The sequence below is a fragment of the Dipodomys ordii genome, unplaced genomic scaffold, assembly GCF_000151885.1.
Source record: "Dipodomys ordii isolate 6190 unplaced genomic scaffold, Dord_2.0 Scaffold19, whole genome shotgun sequence".
Lineage (NCBI taxonomy): Eukaryota > Metazoa > Chordata > Mammalia > Rodentia > Heteromyidae > Dipodomys > Dipodomys ordii.
This window is the reverse complement of record NW_012267235.1, coordinates 12576358-12594015: the sequence shown is the minus strand read 5'-3', so window position 1 is coordinate 12594015 and position 17658 is coordinate 12576358. Positions and strand designations below refer to the sequence as shown.

The following is a 17658-nucleotide window of genomic DNA, read 5'->3' as shown; positions in this document are numbered from 1 at the left end:
TGAGATAGTGAAGCCTATACCTCACCCTTTGGGACAGTAGACATAAATGGCTCTGAGAAAGCAAAGACCTTCACTCTGCTGCAGACTCAAGCAAAGTTGAAATGGGCTGTTAGGACTAGCTCAAAATTAAGCAGATAGGGAGGAGGGACCAAGATGGCAACAGGGCAGTAGAGAAATGCCACAGCTCTCCCCAACCAAAAAGAGAGTTCAAATTCAATGCTTAATCTCCCCAAGAGACCGACAACAACAACAAAAAGACAAACACCCAGAGAAAAACAGGAGGTGGAAAAAAAACCAAAAAGAAAGAGGGCAAAAGAAGAATTTCAGAACCGAAGCGCGAAGACCCCTCTCCCCTAACCTTTACTGGCCGCTTGGCAGCGCACCAAGCAGCGGCCAGCCAGCTCGGCGGGGGCTGCAGATCACCTGTGCAGCAGCTGCCTGAGGTATCAGTGTAGGACCCGCTGATCAGGAAGAACAGAGGAACCTCTGAGCCAGCAGCCTGCACAAAGATCCCACCCCCACCCCTCACTCTCCATCCGAGCAGAGAGGATCCATCCCACCAAAGCCACTCGGCCCCACGGCGGGAACCCCAGAACTACATGGGACGTTCACAGAACACCAGAGCAGAAGGGCTGCAAGGTACCGGTGCTGATCTGGAGAGTGCAAACAGAGACAAACCCCAGTGCTTAGAACCTGCACGGAGGCCCCCCACCCCTGGGCTGGAGGCCAGAGGCCCATCCTGCAGCGCAGACCCAAACTGAGGCAGAGACAGAGGAGAAACCCCAGCGCTCAGAACCTGCATGGAGGTCCCTCCTCCACCCCTCGGCTGGAGGCCTAAGGTCCATCCGGCAGCATGACCCGAACCGCATCAACCGAGACAGAGGAGAAACACACAGAGCCACCACCTCTCAGCCTAGCCCACAACCACCTCAACTGAACTCAGATTGCAACAGCAACCAACAACCTACATCGCACAGAAACAACAACTAGCTCCAGGGTGAATACCCCACAGGGGACAGTGTATCCCTCAAGGGAGACCAGAGCTGGTGGGAATCCCCAGACCCTGACCTAGACTCCCTACCCCAACACCCGGACCACAGGACTCACTAAAACTGGGAACTGTTCGAGAGCTCCACCAGCCCATGGAGCACACTCCGCTGGCCAGGCTAAAGCAAGAGCGCCCCTGGAAGGGAGCTTAAATGCCCAAGCCAGGAACAGCGCCCCTGGGTCGAAACAGCCAACAGTGGAAGAAATTTGAACTATGCACTCCAGGCTGCATAACCTAGATGGGATACACAACAGCACAGGTCCAACTGGCATGCCCCAGGCGGGGGGCCTGCACCAGGCTTGGGGATCCAGTGCCTGAGCAACACAACCAACTCCTCCCAAGTGAAGTCAGAAGCTGAGCATATGCTTGGGGGCGGGGGGGAGACAGGGAACTGCACCTCCTGGGAATTACGCCTGTGACAGCAAAAGACCTGACCTGAGGGCTCAGGACAAGAGAAGCCCAAACCCCACCAAAACCCAACCCATCTACTCTAGGCTGGGAATTGGGCAACACAGGTCACCAGCACCTTATAATAGGCAGGAGCTCAGGCTGGTAAGGCGGCTCCGCAGTAGAGTGCTTGTCTTGGGTGCATGAGGCCCTGGATCTGATTCCTCAGCACCACATAGCAGAAAGGGCCAGAAGTGGAGCTGTAGCTCAAGTGGTAGAGCGCTAGCCTTGAGCTGAAGAGCTGAGGGACAGCGCCCAGGCCCAGAGTTCAGCCCTCCCCCCCCCCAAAGAAAACATCAGGAGCCCATAGCAGACTCCAGCAACTGGGAGAGTGCATACAGCACATCCGATCTTGCCAAGAGCACCTGTAGGAGCAAACAGGAGCAGTCTAGGCTATTCAACCCTTCTAAAGGCGGGAACTGCCAGTGATCTACAGCAGAGAGCCGAGAACCCTATGTGGGTCAGACTAGCAGCTGGAGGTCGGCCCCCAACAGAACTGAGATCAGGTACAGACTCTCTCTACCAGCACAGAAACAGCAACCAAGCAAAGACAGACACCTATTGACCAAAACAAAATTTCAGATTAGTCTCCAATAAGCCCTGAATCCCCATGCGAAAATCAAAGAGAAAAATCACAAGGTTTATCAACACCCAGGATAGCAAGCTATCCTCAAAAGCCAGCAGCCACCCAGGGGAGAGCCCCAGTGGGAGCAAAGCAGGAATGGAAGACAAAAGCTACATCCAAGGGATGCTGGAGGCAATGACTCAAGAAATAAAGCGAGAAATAGACTAGAAATGGAAAGAACACAGAGTTGAAATATCAAAAGAGATTCAGGATATCAAACAGAAGATGCATGCAAAAATACAGGCAGCACACACCTCACTCAGAGGTGAGATTAGTGCAAAAATAGAAGCAGTACACACCTCATTAAGAGATGAGATTAGTACTTTGAGAACCAACATCGAACCCATAAATGAGTCCATTTCCTCCATGCAAAACACAATGGAAGCCGTAGTTAACAGAGTGAATGAAATGGAATGTAGAGTGTCAGATACAGAAGACAGAATACACCAACTGGACCCAAAATGACAGATATGGAAAAATCACTTAAATTATGCCAAAGGGAAATCCAAGAGCAAGCAGATAGTGCCAGAAAATTTAACTTTCGTATAAGTGGAGTGGACGAAGGTGAGGAATATTAAAGCAAGGGAATACAACACCTATTCAATAAGATAATTGGTGAAAATTTTCCCCATCTCAAAAAAGAACATCTTACCTACATAACAGAAGGATATAGAACACCTAACAAGCAAGATCCCAGGAGAAACACTTCTAGACACATTATAGTAAAAATGATAGATCTGAATAATAAGGAAACAATCTTGCATGCAGCAAAAATGAAGAAGGAGCTATACTACAACAGGAAAAAAATCAGAATCACTGTAGATCTCTCCACACAAACACTGAATGCAAGAAAGGTCTGGAAAAGTACCATACGAGCCCTGAGAGCCAATAACTGCCAACCCAGACTGATATACCCAGCAAAGCTAGCATTCACATTCGATGGAGAACTGAACATTTTTAATAGCAAAGAAAAACTAAGTGAATACATAAACATTAAGCCAGCATTACAAAGAATACTAAGAGGGGGAACACAACCTGAAGAAAGCAACCAGGAACAGGGACCTGCACACAGACAGGCATTAATAGAAGTCTAATTGAGCAAGCACAGGAGGAAAGGAAAGAAGAAAAACTTAGGAAAACAGGGAATGACAGGGACCACAATGCATCTCTCTATACTATCTCTTAATATTAATGGTCTTAATTCACCAATCAGAAGAAAAAGAACTGCAGATTGGATCAGAAAACATGACCCATCCATCTGTTACCTTCAGGAGACCCACCTCTCAGCCAAACATACAAACAAACGAAGAGTGAAGGGTTGGAAAAGGATCTACCAATCAAATGCCCCCAGTAAGAAAGCAGGTGTAGCAATCCTGATATCTGACAAAATAAACTTTTCATTAAAATCAATACAAAAAGACAAGGAAGGACACTACATATTAATACAGGGAAAAACCCAAGAAGAGGATATCATCACTATCAATCTGTATTGTCCAAACATTGTGCACCCAAACATGTTAAGCAAATACTCTCAAACTTACAGAATAAAATAGATCCCAATACAATAATACTAGGAGACTTTAACATCCCACTCTCACCAAAGTACAGGTCTATCAACCAGAGGACTGGCAAAGAAGCTACCGAATTAAGTGAGGCCATACTTCAAGAGGAACTAACTGACATTTACCGAGTATTTCACCCTAAAACAACACAGTACACATTCTTCTCAGCAGCTCATGGAACTTTCTCCAAAATAGACCATATCATAGTTCATGCAAGGAACTTAAGCAAATACAAGAGGATTGACATAATCCCCTATATCCTATCTGACCACAGTGGAATCAAGCTAGTTCTCAATAACAAAGCATACTGCAGAAATTACTCAAATACATGGAAATTGAACAGCACACTTCTAAGCAACACCTGGGTAATGGAAGAGATTAAAGAAGAAATTTAAAAAATACCTACAACTCAATGAAAATGAAAACACATCACGAAGAAACTTGTGGGACACAGCAAAAGCAGTCCTGAGGGGCAAATTTATTGCCTTCAGTGCCCACATCAAGAAAATAGAGACAGACCAAGTAAATAATCTCATGTTGCAATTAAAACAGCTAGAAAAACATGAAAAAATGGAACCTAAAGTTACTAGACAGAGCCAGATAACCAAACTAAGAGCGGAGATTAATGAAATAGAGAATAGAATCATAGCCAAAATTAACCAAACAAAAAGCTGGTTCTTTGAAAGAAGAAATAAAATTGATGGACCATTGGCAAGATTAATTAAGAAGAGAGGAAACCCATATTAACAAGATTAGGGATGCCACAGGAAAAATCACAACAAGAACCCAAGATATCCAAACAATTTTAACAGACTACTTTCAAAAGTTATACTCTCTAAAGAATTAAAGCCTGGCAGAAATTGATGCATTTTTAGAGAAATACAAGTTGCCCAAACTGAGTAAAGAAGTAAATCAATTAAATAAGCCAATATCTTACAACGAGAAACAGGAAGCAATCAGAAGTCTTCCAACAAAGAAAAGTCCAGGACCAGATGGATTCACAACAGAATCCTATAAGACCTTTAAAGAAGAACTAATACCCATACTCCTCAAGCTCTTCAGAGAAACAGAGAAGGGGGGAGCTATCCCAAACTCATTCTACGATGCTAATATCACACTCATCCCCAAACCAGGCAAAGACCCAACCAAAAAAGAGAATTACAGGCCAATTTCTTTGATGAACACAGATGCAAAGATCCTTAACAAAATTCTAGCTAACAGAATCCAGAAACACATAAAAAAAATCATACACTATGACCAGGTAGGCTTCATCCCAGAGATGCAAGGATGGTTTAACATATGTAAGTCAATAAATGTAATCCAACACATCAACAGAGCCAAGGTCAAGAATCACATGGTTATCTCCACAGATGCAGAAAAGGCCTTTGATAAAATTCAACATTCATTCATGCTAAAAGCTCTGGAGAAAATAGGAATAGAAGGAACATTTCTTAAAACAATAAAAGCCATTTATGACAGACCAATAGCCAATATTATACCGAATGGGGAAAAGCTACAACCAATCCTCCTAAAATCAGGAACAAGGCAAGGATGCCCACTGTCTGCCCTTAGCCAGGGCAATCAGGCAAGAAAAAGACATTAAAGGGATCCGCATAGGGAAAGAAGAAGTTAAACCATCCTTTTTTGCAGATGACATGATACTATACCTTCACAATGCCCCAAATTCCATCCCCAAACTCTTAGAAATCATAAATCACTTAGGCAAAGTAGCAGGATACAAAATCAACCCACAAAAATCAGTTGCCTTCCTGTACACTGACAATGCACAAGCAGAGAGAAATAAAGGAAGCAACCCCATTCACAATAACCTCCCCCAAAATAAAATATTTAGGAATTAACCTAACCAAAGATGCAAAAGAACTATTTAATGAAAACTATAAAAAGTTAAAGAAATTGCAGAAGATGCTAGGAAATGGAAAGACCTCCCATGCTCTTGGATAGTGAAAATGGCAATAGTGCCAAAATTAATATACAAATTCAATGCAATTCCTATTAAAATTCCAATGACGTACATCTCTGAAATACAGAAAACAGTCCAAAACTTCATATGGAACAACAAAAGACCTAGAATAGCCAAAACAATTCGAGAGAATAAAGACAACACGGGAGGGCTATCCATGCCGAACTTCAAACTCTACTATGGAGCTATAATAACAAAGACAGCATGGTACTGGCACAAAAACAGACCCGAAGACCAATGGAACAGAATAGAAGATCCAGAAATAAATCCACATGCCTACAGTCAGCTGATATTTGACAAAGAAGCCAAAGACATACAATGGAAGAAACACAGCCTCTTCAACCACTGGTGCTGTGAAAACTGAGTGGCCACATGCAGAAAACCAAAAGTGGACCCCAGCCTATCACCATGCACCAACATCAACTCAAAATGGATTAAAGACCTTAACATCAAACCTGAATCTCAAACTACTGCAGGACCGAGTAGGAGAGACACTTGAATTTATAGGCACAGGAAGGAACTTCCTGAACAGAGTCCCAGGGTCACAACAAATTGGAGAGAGACTCGACAAATGAGACTACCTTAAAATAAAAAGCTTCTGCACAGCTAAAGCTATAACAACCAAACTAGAAAGACAATCAACTAATTGTGAAAAAATATTTACCAGCCATATATCAAACAAGGGGTTAATATCCAGTATATACAGGGAACTCAAGAAACTAATCCCTCCTAAACCTAACAAACCAATTACTAAATGGGCAAGGGAACTAAAGAGAGACTTTTTAGATGAAGAGATAAAAATGGGAAAGACACACATGAGGAAATGTTCACCATCCCTGGTTATGAAGGAAATGCAAATAAAGACAACCCTAAGACACCACCTTACCCCAGTCAGAATGGCCCACATCCTCAAGTCAGCCAACAATAAATGCTGGAGGGGATGAGAAAAAAGAGGAACTCTATTACACTGCTGGTGGGAATGTACACTTATACAACCACTTTGGAAAGCAGTCTGGAGGGTCCTCAGAAAGCTAAATATTGACCTCCTTTATGACCCAGTCATACCACTTCTAGGCATCTATCCTGAACAACAGGAACCAGTATACAAGGACACATGCACCTCCATGTTTTTGCAGCACTGTTCACAATAGCCAGGATATGGAAACAACCCAGATGTCCCACCACAGATGAATGGATCCAAAATTATGGTATCTATACACAACAGAATATTATGCAGCCATTAGAAAGGACAAAATAATGGCATTTGCAGGGAAATGGATGGAGCTAGAAGAAATCATGTTGAGCGAGGTAAGCCAACATCAAAGAGACAAATGGTACATGGTCTCACTGATAAGTGGATGTTAAATCCAAAATGTTAGGTGATACGACAAAATTAACAGGACTTAAGACACAAAGAACTTCCACTCATCTGGTCTAATCACTACCAAATAACCCCATGCTGCTGATCACATGTATGGTATATATGTGTACACCAGAGGGGAACCAGGAAGATGACACAGAACTAGAGGGAATCAGGGAAAAACCTATAACAGCGGGACCCATCAGCTGCACTGCACATTGACCAAAATGAACTAAGCAACCCAATGGCAGCGATGGGAGGGAAGGAACAGTGGGAAAGAGGGAACATGCTGATGCTATGCAAAACAAAAGAAATGTACATATCACCCAATGTGGAAGAAATAACTGTATTGCAAAGCTCATAGAACTCATAAATGTTATAAACCGTGAAAAAAAAAGGCTATGTGCATATACCCACGAGACAATGTTAAGCAAAATGTACCCCAAGACAGGGACACAAGTTTTTTTCTTTCTTGCTATTGTTTTTAGTGTACTTTTAATGCACTATGTGATTCTTTTGCATGTTCTTCCCCCATGGTATAACCCCAGTTTTCACTGTATTTGATTCCAGTGTTCTGCGTCTTGTATATACATTTTGGTAATTTGGAGAGGGGAAGGGGCATAGCGGAATGCTTAAATGGGGATGCAGGCTGACCCATTGTGACGATGAGATGTACAGGACACTATGTTGAAAACGAACTTTATAATGTTTTTGGGGGGGAGGGCAGGAGGAGTTGGGGAGGTGGAGAGGGAAGTGATGGTAGGGGGAAAGCAAAGGAGGAGGTAACAATGCTTGCTATGAAATGTACTTATTACCCTACTCGTGTAACTGTAACCACTCTATGCAGTATTTTTACAATAAAAATAAATATAAAAAATTAAGCAGATAGGGTATTAATTAGCCCAAGGAAGAAGGAAATTTAACTGGGACAAATAAGTCCCAGGTAACCTGAGAGACATAGATACAGACCCTGGGAATAGAACATGGCTGCAGTCTGACAGTTACAGAAACTTGAAAAAGTGAACAAAAATAGTTTTTGTGTTATGCTTGCTTGCTCGGCAAATCTGCTAAAATTTGAAACTTGACCATTTGTGAACAGCTTGTTATTGATTAAGAATAGGGCCAAACATTGAAGGCAGGACCTCCCTATAGAGAAAAACTCCAGGCTAGTCACTAAAAGGAAATTGCACAAAGACTTGAGTAAAGTAGAGAGTTAAACACTAGGATGCCTTGTCTCACCGCTAGGCCATTTAGGAAGCTCATCAATGCTTTCCTAAGGCAGGGCCCTCCTAGCTCACCCCATTGAGCCAGGCATCCGCACTTCAAAGGATGGCTTGCCTCATGCCAGGCCTTGGAGTTAGGTGCAGGCCCCCATCTACTGCCTAGGCACCAGGATGAAATTATTTAGGCACAGCCACCTTCATTACTTTGCTTTGATGGCTTATTGCCTTGGTTACTGGAATTGTTATCACCATTTATAATCACTAACTGCTAGTTCTGCTTGTGTAACTTGCTTTGCTGATTGCAAAACTGCCACTCACCACCTGTGAGTCCCCTCGTGGGGGTTTCTCCTATATAAGCCTACCCCATTTTGAGCTCCAGGCTGTTCTTCGCTGCCCTGACAGAGTGGGGAGCAGTCTCGCAGCTAATAAAGATTCCTTGCCCAATTTACTGAGTGTTGGTGACTCCTTTGGCCAATCATGGGTTCAAATCCCACTGGCCCCAGAAATTGTGATACTTCAGGGCTATGTATGGTCCAATCAGATGCCAGAGCAGCCTAAACTCACCAAAATGACTATAAGAAAGAGTGAGCTTCTTACTCTCTAACTCAACTCTTCTTCACTTAGGAAACAGGTAAATAAGACCTCCTATGGCATAAGGCAGCACTCCCAGCTAGGAGTCCAGGTTGGGGTTTCTACAAACTCACTAATAGTTATAAGGCTTTCCCCAGTTCCCTCTGATGTCTTACTCTTACTGTTACAAATAGCTTGGGATGTTGGGATGTCACATAAGAATAAGGACAGCAACTCAAAAGGAACTCGGCAAAGCAAAGTTTACTTTTTTTTTTTTTGTCAGTCATGGGGCTTGACCTCTGGGCCTGGGCGCTGTCCCTCAGCTCTTGATCTCATGGTGAGTGCTCTACCACTTGAGCCACAGCGCCACTTCCAGTTTTCTGGTGGTTCATTGGAGATAAGAGTCTCATGGACTTTCCTGCCCAGGATGGCTTTGAACCAGAATCCTCAGATCTCAGCCTCCTAAGTAGCTAGGATTACAGGCCTGGGCCACCGACACCTGGCAAAGCAAAGATTGCTTCTGCAGAAGGGTGTGCCAAAACTCTGGCAAGCAAGTGAAATGTCAAACACAATTGACTCCATCCCAGGAGGCTAACTTCAGTTTTATGAGAAAGACCATGACCAGGTCCATCTATAAGGGCACCTGGAATTAAAGACTAAAACAACACCTCCCCAGCTAGTTTCTTGTTGTCCCACTAGTCTCCTTAATTGGTCAACACCTAGTCTCCCTGGTGCCCATTAAGCTTTTCTGTCTTTTAAAAAACCCTGTTCAGGGGCTGGGAAGGTGGTTCAGTGGTAGAGCGCTTGCCTTGCATGCCTGAGGCCCTGGGTTCGATTCCTCAGCACCACATAAGCAAAAAGAAAAAAAAGCCGGAAGTGGCGCTGTGGCTCAAGTGGTAGAGCGCTAGCCTTGAGCTGAAGAGCTGAGGGACAGTGCCCAGGCCCAGAGTTCAGGCCCCACAACCAGACCAAAAAAAAACCTTGTTCAAAGCTGGGTGCCAGTGGCTCACGCCTATAATCCTAGTTACTCAGGAGGCTGAGATCTGAGGATCATGGTTCAAAGCCAGCCTGGGCAGGAAAGTCCATAAGACTCTTATCTCTAATAAACCACCAGAAAACTGGAAGTGGTGCTGTGGTTCAAGTGGTAGAGCGCTCGCCTTGAGCTAAAGAGCTGAGGGACAGTGCCTAGGCCCAGAGTTCAAGCCCCACAACTGACCAAAAACAAAAAACAATCCTGTTCAACTTTCCTTCCTCTTGGAGAGATCTTTGTGTGGCTGGACCCTACTATAGACCCCACTCATGACTGCAGGCTTAAATAAAGGACCTCCAAATTTTTCAGTGTGTGGAGCTACTCTGTTTCAGCTTGCATAGGTACAACACAAGCACACAGAGTGGGCAGGCTGCTCCCTTTTTATCTCTAACCCAGCAGGCCCCACTCCTCTGCTCATTGGCTAAGTTCAAAAGGATGTGTTTTACCTAACAGTATATAATGAAAACTCAAGGAGCTTCTAACAAGATCTTAATTAAAGTCCTCAGGAAAAGGATGTGAACAACTAAAATGTAACTGACAAGGGACCAACCACCTGGCCCAAAGTAAGAACCCTTCAGAAAAACAATTCTCTCAAGATTAACAGAAAGGAAGCAAACATCCAAAAATCTCTAGACAAATTTCCAGCCCAAAGATCTGAAAAAGGAGGGAGTGAAGTTGGAAACTCCTAAGTCAGGAGGAAGAGGAGCGAGGCCCACAATGCATCCTTTCTTGATGTCATCAGGCGAGTCTGGGATTCCTGGAAAGATGCTACTGTATCTCACTTTTCAGCCCTTTCTCAAGATTCATGATTGTCTCCTTCTCCTCTTCCTTTTCCTCCTCCTCTTTCTTCTCTTCTTCCTCTTTCTTCTTTCTAAAGGTGCTAGGGTTTGAACTCACACTTGCTGGACAAGCAAGACCTCTACCACTTGAATCATACCCTTAGCCCTTTGTGTTTTATTTTTCAGGCAGGGTCTGATTTTGGTCTAGAGTTAGCTTTGGACCACAGTTGTTCTATGTATGCCTCCTGTGTAGTTGGGATTATAGAGAGACTCTACCACACCCAGCTTGTTTGTTGATATAGGGTCTTTCTAACCTTTCTATCAGTGCTAGCCTTGAGCTGCAACCCTCCCAATCTTTGCTTTATAAGTAGCTGGGATGCGAGCTGTGTGCCATCATACCTAGCCTAGGATTCTTGATAAACCTCCTTGATTTCTAAAAATCTCACCTTCCACCATTAAAACATAATAAATGGACATGAAACAAATACAGAACTCTAAGCATGCGCACACAGACAAAAGGAGGATACTCTTAGGGGAGGAACCCAGGGGTGTTAACTTCTCTGAACATTCAAAACACTATTGACTGGAACTCCAGGAAATGGAAACATGGGGGTTTTGTTGTTATTGTTGGTGGTGGTGTTAGTATGTTTTTCTTGGATTTTTTTGGGGGGAGGGAAAAGAGGGGAGCAGAAAGGGAGGGAGGGAGGGTGAACAAATGCAATTGCTCTATTCAGTATACACTACATATGTATGCATGTATGTATGTATGTAACTTACAGGTAGGGACAGGGAGGGGAAACTGAGAGAAAGCGAAGGAAGGAGTGACATTATCCAGAAAAAGAGAAATGTACTCATTACCTGACTTACGGTGAACCTATGTACAAAACCTGAAAAATTAAAAGTAATCTGGGCAATGGAGGTTCACGCCTGGAACCCTAGCTACTAAAGAGGCTGAAATCTGAAGATCAGAGTTCAAAGCCATCCTGGGCTATGAGAGACTTTTTTGAGTGCTCTATATAGTTTTTTTTTTTTTTTTTTGTCGGTCGTGGGGCTTGAACTCTGGGCCTGGGCGTTGTCCCTCAGCTCTTCAACTCAAGGCGAGCGCTCTACCACTTGAGCTACAGCGCCACTTTATGAGAGACTTTTTTGTCCCAATTAACCACCTAAATACTGGAAAGTGAAAATGTGGGTCAAAGTGGTAGAATGCTAGCCATGAGCAAAAAGGCTCAGAGACAGTATCCAGGAGTTTAAGCAATGACCAACAAGTAAATAAATAAATAAATAAGAAATGAACTGTATCATATTGCCCACAACCCTAAACTCTGAAGACAAATGGACAAATAAATTACCAATTGGCAGAAATTTTAAATGTATGGGCTTCATACCCAGGCATTGGTGGCTAATGTTTATACTAGCTGCTCAGGAGACTGAGATCTGAGGATCACAGTTCAGAGCCAGCCTGGACAGGAATATCTGTGAGACTCTTACCTCTGTTTAATCACAGAAAAAGCTGGGAGTGGTGCTGTAGCTCAAATGGTACAATGTGAGCCTTGAGTAAAAAGAGCCCAGAGAGAGTAGAAAATGCCCAGGCCCAGAGTTCAAGTCCCAGGACCATAAAAAAGAGAATATATGTGAGTCATTTATCATCACAACAGTATTCTGTGGTTGGCATCACTCTTCCTACCTAACAACTGAGGGGAAAAAAAGTGAGGGTTTAAGAATATAAGACAGGAAGCATAATTTAACCAGAATAAAAGAATCAGATTCCAGTGATGAGGAAGGAAACCCCAAGACTCTTATCATAGCAACAAAGATAAATTCTAATATTGAGGCCAATGAAAGGCTAGGATGGAGTCTAATGGAATAGAGGAGAAAGTACAGATTTAAGGAAAAGGACTTTGACTCTTTAAAAAGCATTACACAATTATGCCATGTATATGTATGTATATAGAGAGAGACATATATAAAGACATATACACACACATATTCACACATACTCACATATAAACTTGAAATGGAATATATGCAGGATGGTTAGTAAGCTAGGAACAGACATGTGTAATTCATTCAAGATCACCTTATGATGGCTTCACTTCCCAATTTTTCAGTTCCTATCTCACAAACCAGAGAACTTCATCTGTGTCTGTTTTAGACATGGCCAAGGAGGGGAAAGGACATGAACAAGTAAGAGAGAGAAAAAACGTCAATGGCATTTTTGTTCCTATATTAGGGAGAGAAGATACATAATAATCTGACACCATTATTATTTTTTGTGTGCCAGCCATGGGGCTTGAACTCAGGGCTATGTGCTGTCAAGGCTAGAACTCTACCACTTAAGCCACAGCTCCACTTCTAGTTTTTGGTGGTTAATAAGATTTAAGAGGGCTGGGAAGGTGGCTCAGTGGTAGAGCACTTGCCTTGCATGCATGAGGCCCTGGGTTCGATTCCTCAGCACCACATAGCAGAAAAAGCCAGAAGTGGTGCTATGGTTCAAGTGGTAGAGTGCTAGCCTTGAACTGAAGAGTTCAGGGACAGCGCCCAGGCCCAGAGTTCAGGCCCCACTACTGACGAAAAAAATAATAATAAGATTTAAGAATCTCAGGGACTCTCCTGCCTGGGCTGGCTTCAAACTGCAATCATAGGATCTCAGCCTTCTGAGTAGATAGGATTACAGGTGTGAGGCTCCCAGGTGACTTCTGTCAATTTGTAATACAAGTCCTTAGCTGTATGGCACATATGAAAAGTCGTCCAAGTGTATGGTGTGATGATTAGGAAATGGGAACCTTAACTATTTTGATATTCTGAGAATACAAATTAGTCCATCCAGGGTGGAAATCAGCTGGAGGTTTTCTTAAAAACTTCAAAGCAGAGCTTCCATGTGATTCATTGTGCAACTTCTGGATATATACCCCAAACAATCCTTCAGCTTACTGTGGAGATTCCTGAATGTGTATTTTTATTGATTTACGATTTTAAAAGATAGTGAAAATGTGGTGTATATGTACACAGTGAAGCTTTATTCAGCTTTAAAGAAGAAAAATTATTTTACTTTAAGGAAAATAGATGGAACTGGAGATCATCAAATTAAATGAAATAAGTTAGTTTCAAAGACAAGCATCACATATTTTCTCTTTTTAGAGTCTGCAGTTGTGAACTTAAAAGGGGCCTGTTAAGGGATTTAGAAGAGAGAAAAGGGCAAGGATGGGGATTTAATATTAACCCATAAAACAAATGAATATGCTGAAGGTACATTATATGGGTGGGTGAGAATATCAGAATAAAACACCTCACTTTGCACAATTAATGTACACTGGTTTTTAAAAGAAAAAGCCATCCCCTGGTGGCTCACACCTATAACTCTAGCTACTTAGGAGGCTGAGATCTGACAATTATGGCTCAAAGACATCCAAGACAGGAAAGTCCATGAGACTCTTATCTCCAGTTGACCAGCAAAAATCCAGAAGTGAAGGTGTAGTTCAAGCGGTGGAGCACTAGCCTAGAGTTAAAAAGCCAAGAGACAGTGTCCAGGCCCTAAGTTCCAGGCTCACAACCAGCACGTGTGGGTGTGTACACACACACAGAGAAAACAAAGAAAAAACAAACAGAATGCAAGGGCACCTATCTACATGCTTCATATTTTAATGTTTTATATTTTAATTATGCTTTGTATTGAGAATCAGGTATTTATGCTTGTGTCTGTTCAATTGTTCTAGAAACATTAGTTGATAATGTGGGAGTTGGAGGTGTGGCTCAGTCAGTAGAACACCAGCCAATGAGCAAAATTTCAGGTACTTAGTTTGAGTCTCAGTCTTAAAACAACAAAAGAAAAGCAAAGATAATGCTATCCTCCCTCCATTGATTTGGTTTTTATTTTCTCTTAAAATTCACAAGGTTTCTTTGTATAGGTTTATATCTTGGTTTTTTTTCTGTGGTCCCTGTTTCTAGACATGACAGATAACAATGTAGTCTTGATATTGGAAGGACTATCATACCATTTTGTTTTTCTTTTAAAAATATTATGCTCTTCAAGTACTTTTGCAATTTACATAGAAACTTTTTAATATTCATATGGATATCTATAAGAAGTTTTGATTATGAGTGTTAAGCCTGAATACAAATTTGGGGATTATTATCAACATTACGAAGTTGAGAGTTCCATTTGATAAACATAATATACCTTTCTTTTTATTCAAATCACCTTTACTTTTTTGTTACTTTTATTCATTGTGTTGTGTTAGCATACAAGTCTTGTATGTGTTTATTAATATACCTATTTATTTAGCAATTGTACATTTTAATCTGGTATTTTTAGGTAGAGAAACATAGGTGATATTGGTAGGGCCTCTGGTAATGGTAGGCCTCATGCTGAGGCCTATGTGCCTCTGGCCTACCAGTGACCTGGACCTCAGAATGACCATTCAGGCAATGGCAGGCAAGTGGAGGAACACAGATCTCATGTATGGAGGAGCAAGTTCCTTGGTCTCTTTCTCCTGCCCCTGGCTGCAACCATTGAGATGAATTTCCTGTTTCCTGTAGTGTATGGCATGCATAAGGTGAGGGGGCTGAGCTCATCATTGCACTGTGGGGTGTAGTGGGATATGAGGCTGTAGACCTGTGTGGTAGATTGGTATGGGGCTCCAAGGATAGCAGTATGAATGTGATCAGAATCAGATATCCAGGCTGCCCACCACTCAGGGTCCCCAATTCAGAAGCCAAGAGTTGAGGAAAATGATGAGTTTCATTCAAAGCCAGTCCTGAAGGAGATAGCAGGGCATCTACCTGGAGGAGATGAGGGGCACATAGTACTTTGATGAAATAAGAAGGAAAATAGTAAGGTTGCAGGCTTGGCAGTGTATCAATCAACTAAGGCCTGTGCCTACTTCAGAATCTGGCAATGGACTTCCATGTTTAGGGTTGCCATGAATATCACCTAAAATGATCTGTAGATTCAACATAATCACCATCAAAATTCCAATGAAGGGGCTGGGGGTTTAGCCCAGCAGAAGGGCGCCCGCCTGATGTGCACAAGGCCCTGGGTTCGGTCCTCAGCCCTGGAAAAAAAAAGACAAAATTCCAATGAAATTCTCCACAGAAATAGAATTGTACATTTCACATAGAAACATGAAAAACTCCAAACAGCCAGAACATTTCCAAATGAAAAAAAAAAAAGAATGCCAATCACAATGTCATCACAATACTCGAGTTTAAATATTACTACAGAGCTATAGTAACAAACCCAGCATGGGCTGGCACAAAAAACAAATGTGTACACTAATGGACTCAAATAGAAGGCCTAGAATAAACCTATGGTTACAACCGTATGATTCTGGACAACTATAAACAATATTTTAGATAATCCTGGCTGTGAGAAAAAAAAAACAAATTACTTTTGTTTGCATTTCTATAATTATTGAAGTTGAACATTTTTAATGTGAAAGACTTGAAGAAAGCTTAACATAGAACCATTCTAGTAGCAAGGAACAGCGCTTACTATTATTTAACAATGCTTAATAGTGTTTAACTGGTGCCCCAAATCCCAAGGAGAGGGGGATTCCTTTGATTGTGCTTATATAGAACATACTTTATGTATCTATTAATCTGCTGTGAACGTCTGGTTTGCTTCCATCTCTTAAATTCAATGAACAGGGGCTGGGAAGGTGGCTCAGTGGTAGAGCACTTGCCTTGCATGCCTGAGGCCCTGGGTTCGATTCCTCAGCACCACATAAGCAAAAAGAAAAAAGCCGGAAGTGGCGCTGTGGCTCAAGTGGTACAGCGCTAGCCTTGAGCTGAAGAGCTGAGGGACAGCGCCCAGGCCCAGAGTTCAGGCCCCATGACCGGACTCCCCCCCCAAAAAAAAAAATTCAATGAACACAGGTATGCAGACATTTCTTTAGGATTTTGCTTTCAGTTCTTTCAGATCTATACCCAGAAGTGGAATTGCTGGACCATATGGTAATGCTAGTTTTTGAAGACCTCCCCTTCTTTTATGCAAGGTTCAACAAACCTTCGATAATCTTGAATTACTTTGAGCTGACTTTGATAAACTCTATCCTTGTATCTCTGTTTCAGCTAGGGCTTCATTGCCACACAATTCAAAGGATGAACCCTCTGCGATTTCTGCTGCAGTTGTGTGACAGAGTGGCCATCTGTAAATGGGTAAGAAAAGTGATCAAGGGTTCTGATGCCAACCCTGTTGCAAATAGGAACTGGAGTCTTGAAGACAATTCCTTCAACCTCCCCCTCCCCCCATCCCCTGCCAAATAACAAATCCTGTCATTCCATAGCTGGACAGTAGAGGGAGCTTTATCTAAACATTGGACTTTAAACTTCACTCAGTGTTTGAGGTGATATTCAGCTTTGAAACAGTGTATTAATGCCAGTGATACCTAAAAGCCATTCACAGATGAGTTGAAATGTGTAGATAGACAAGATTCCTGAAGTTCTCCATTCCTACTCATCTCTATACCACCAAATGCAAAAGTTGTCCAATAAAAATCTGGGCAAGTTGCTTCCTTACAATATTGTTTCTTCTACATGTTTAGTGATAAAAATTCAATGAGAGAAACTACGCAGAGTTGTGTTAAATTGGTATCTGAGATTTTCAGTGTTTCCGTGTGTTCATTTTCATAAATGAACAGAAGCTGATAATTAGTCCCTGACTTTGAACCTTCCTTAATATGTATATATACATGTATTCACATATATATGCATATTTACATGTGTATGTATGTACAATGAGCATAATAAATACACATAAGAAGGTGAAGAAAGATTTTCCCTCTATATTTTCCTCCAGCAGTTTCAAAGTTTCAAGTCTTACATTAAGGAATAGATAAAAAAAAATTTTACGCTGGGAAGGTGGCTCAGTGGTAGAGCATTTGCCTTGCATGCCTGAGGCCCTGGGTTCGATTCCTCAGCACCACATAAGCAAAAAGAAAAAAAAGCCGGAAGTGGCGCTGTGGCTCAAGTGGTAGAGCACTAGCCTTGAGCTGAAGAGCTGAGGGACAGCGCCCAGGCCCAGAGTTCAGGCCCC

The 17658-nt window shown here is 42.4% G+C and overlaps 1 protein-coding gene across 1 annotated transcript in view; it reads left to right on the top strand.

Moving 5' to 3' along the window:
* The first annotated feature begins 12779 nt into the window (after positions 1-12779).
* Positions 12780-17658, top strand: part of LOC105983295 (arachidonate 12-lipoxygenase, 12S-type-like) — a 34294-nt gene continuing 29415 nt past the window's right edge. The window contains 2 exon segments of the mRNA XM_013013132.1: positions 12780-12809; positions 16695-16781. Of these exon segments, the coding sequence (XP_012868586.1) occupies positions 12780-12809; positions 16695-16781 (117 nt within the window).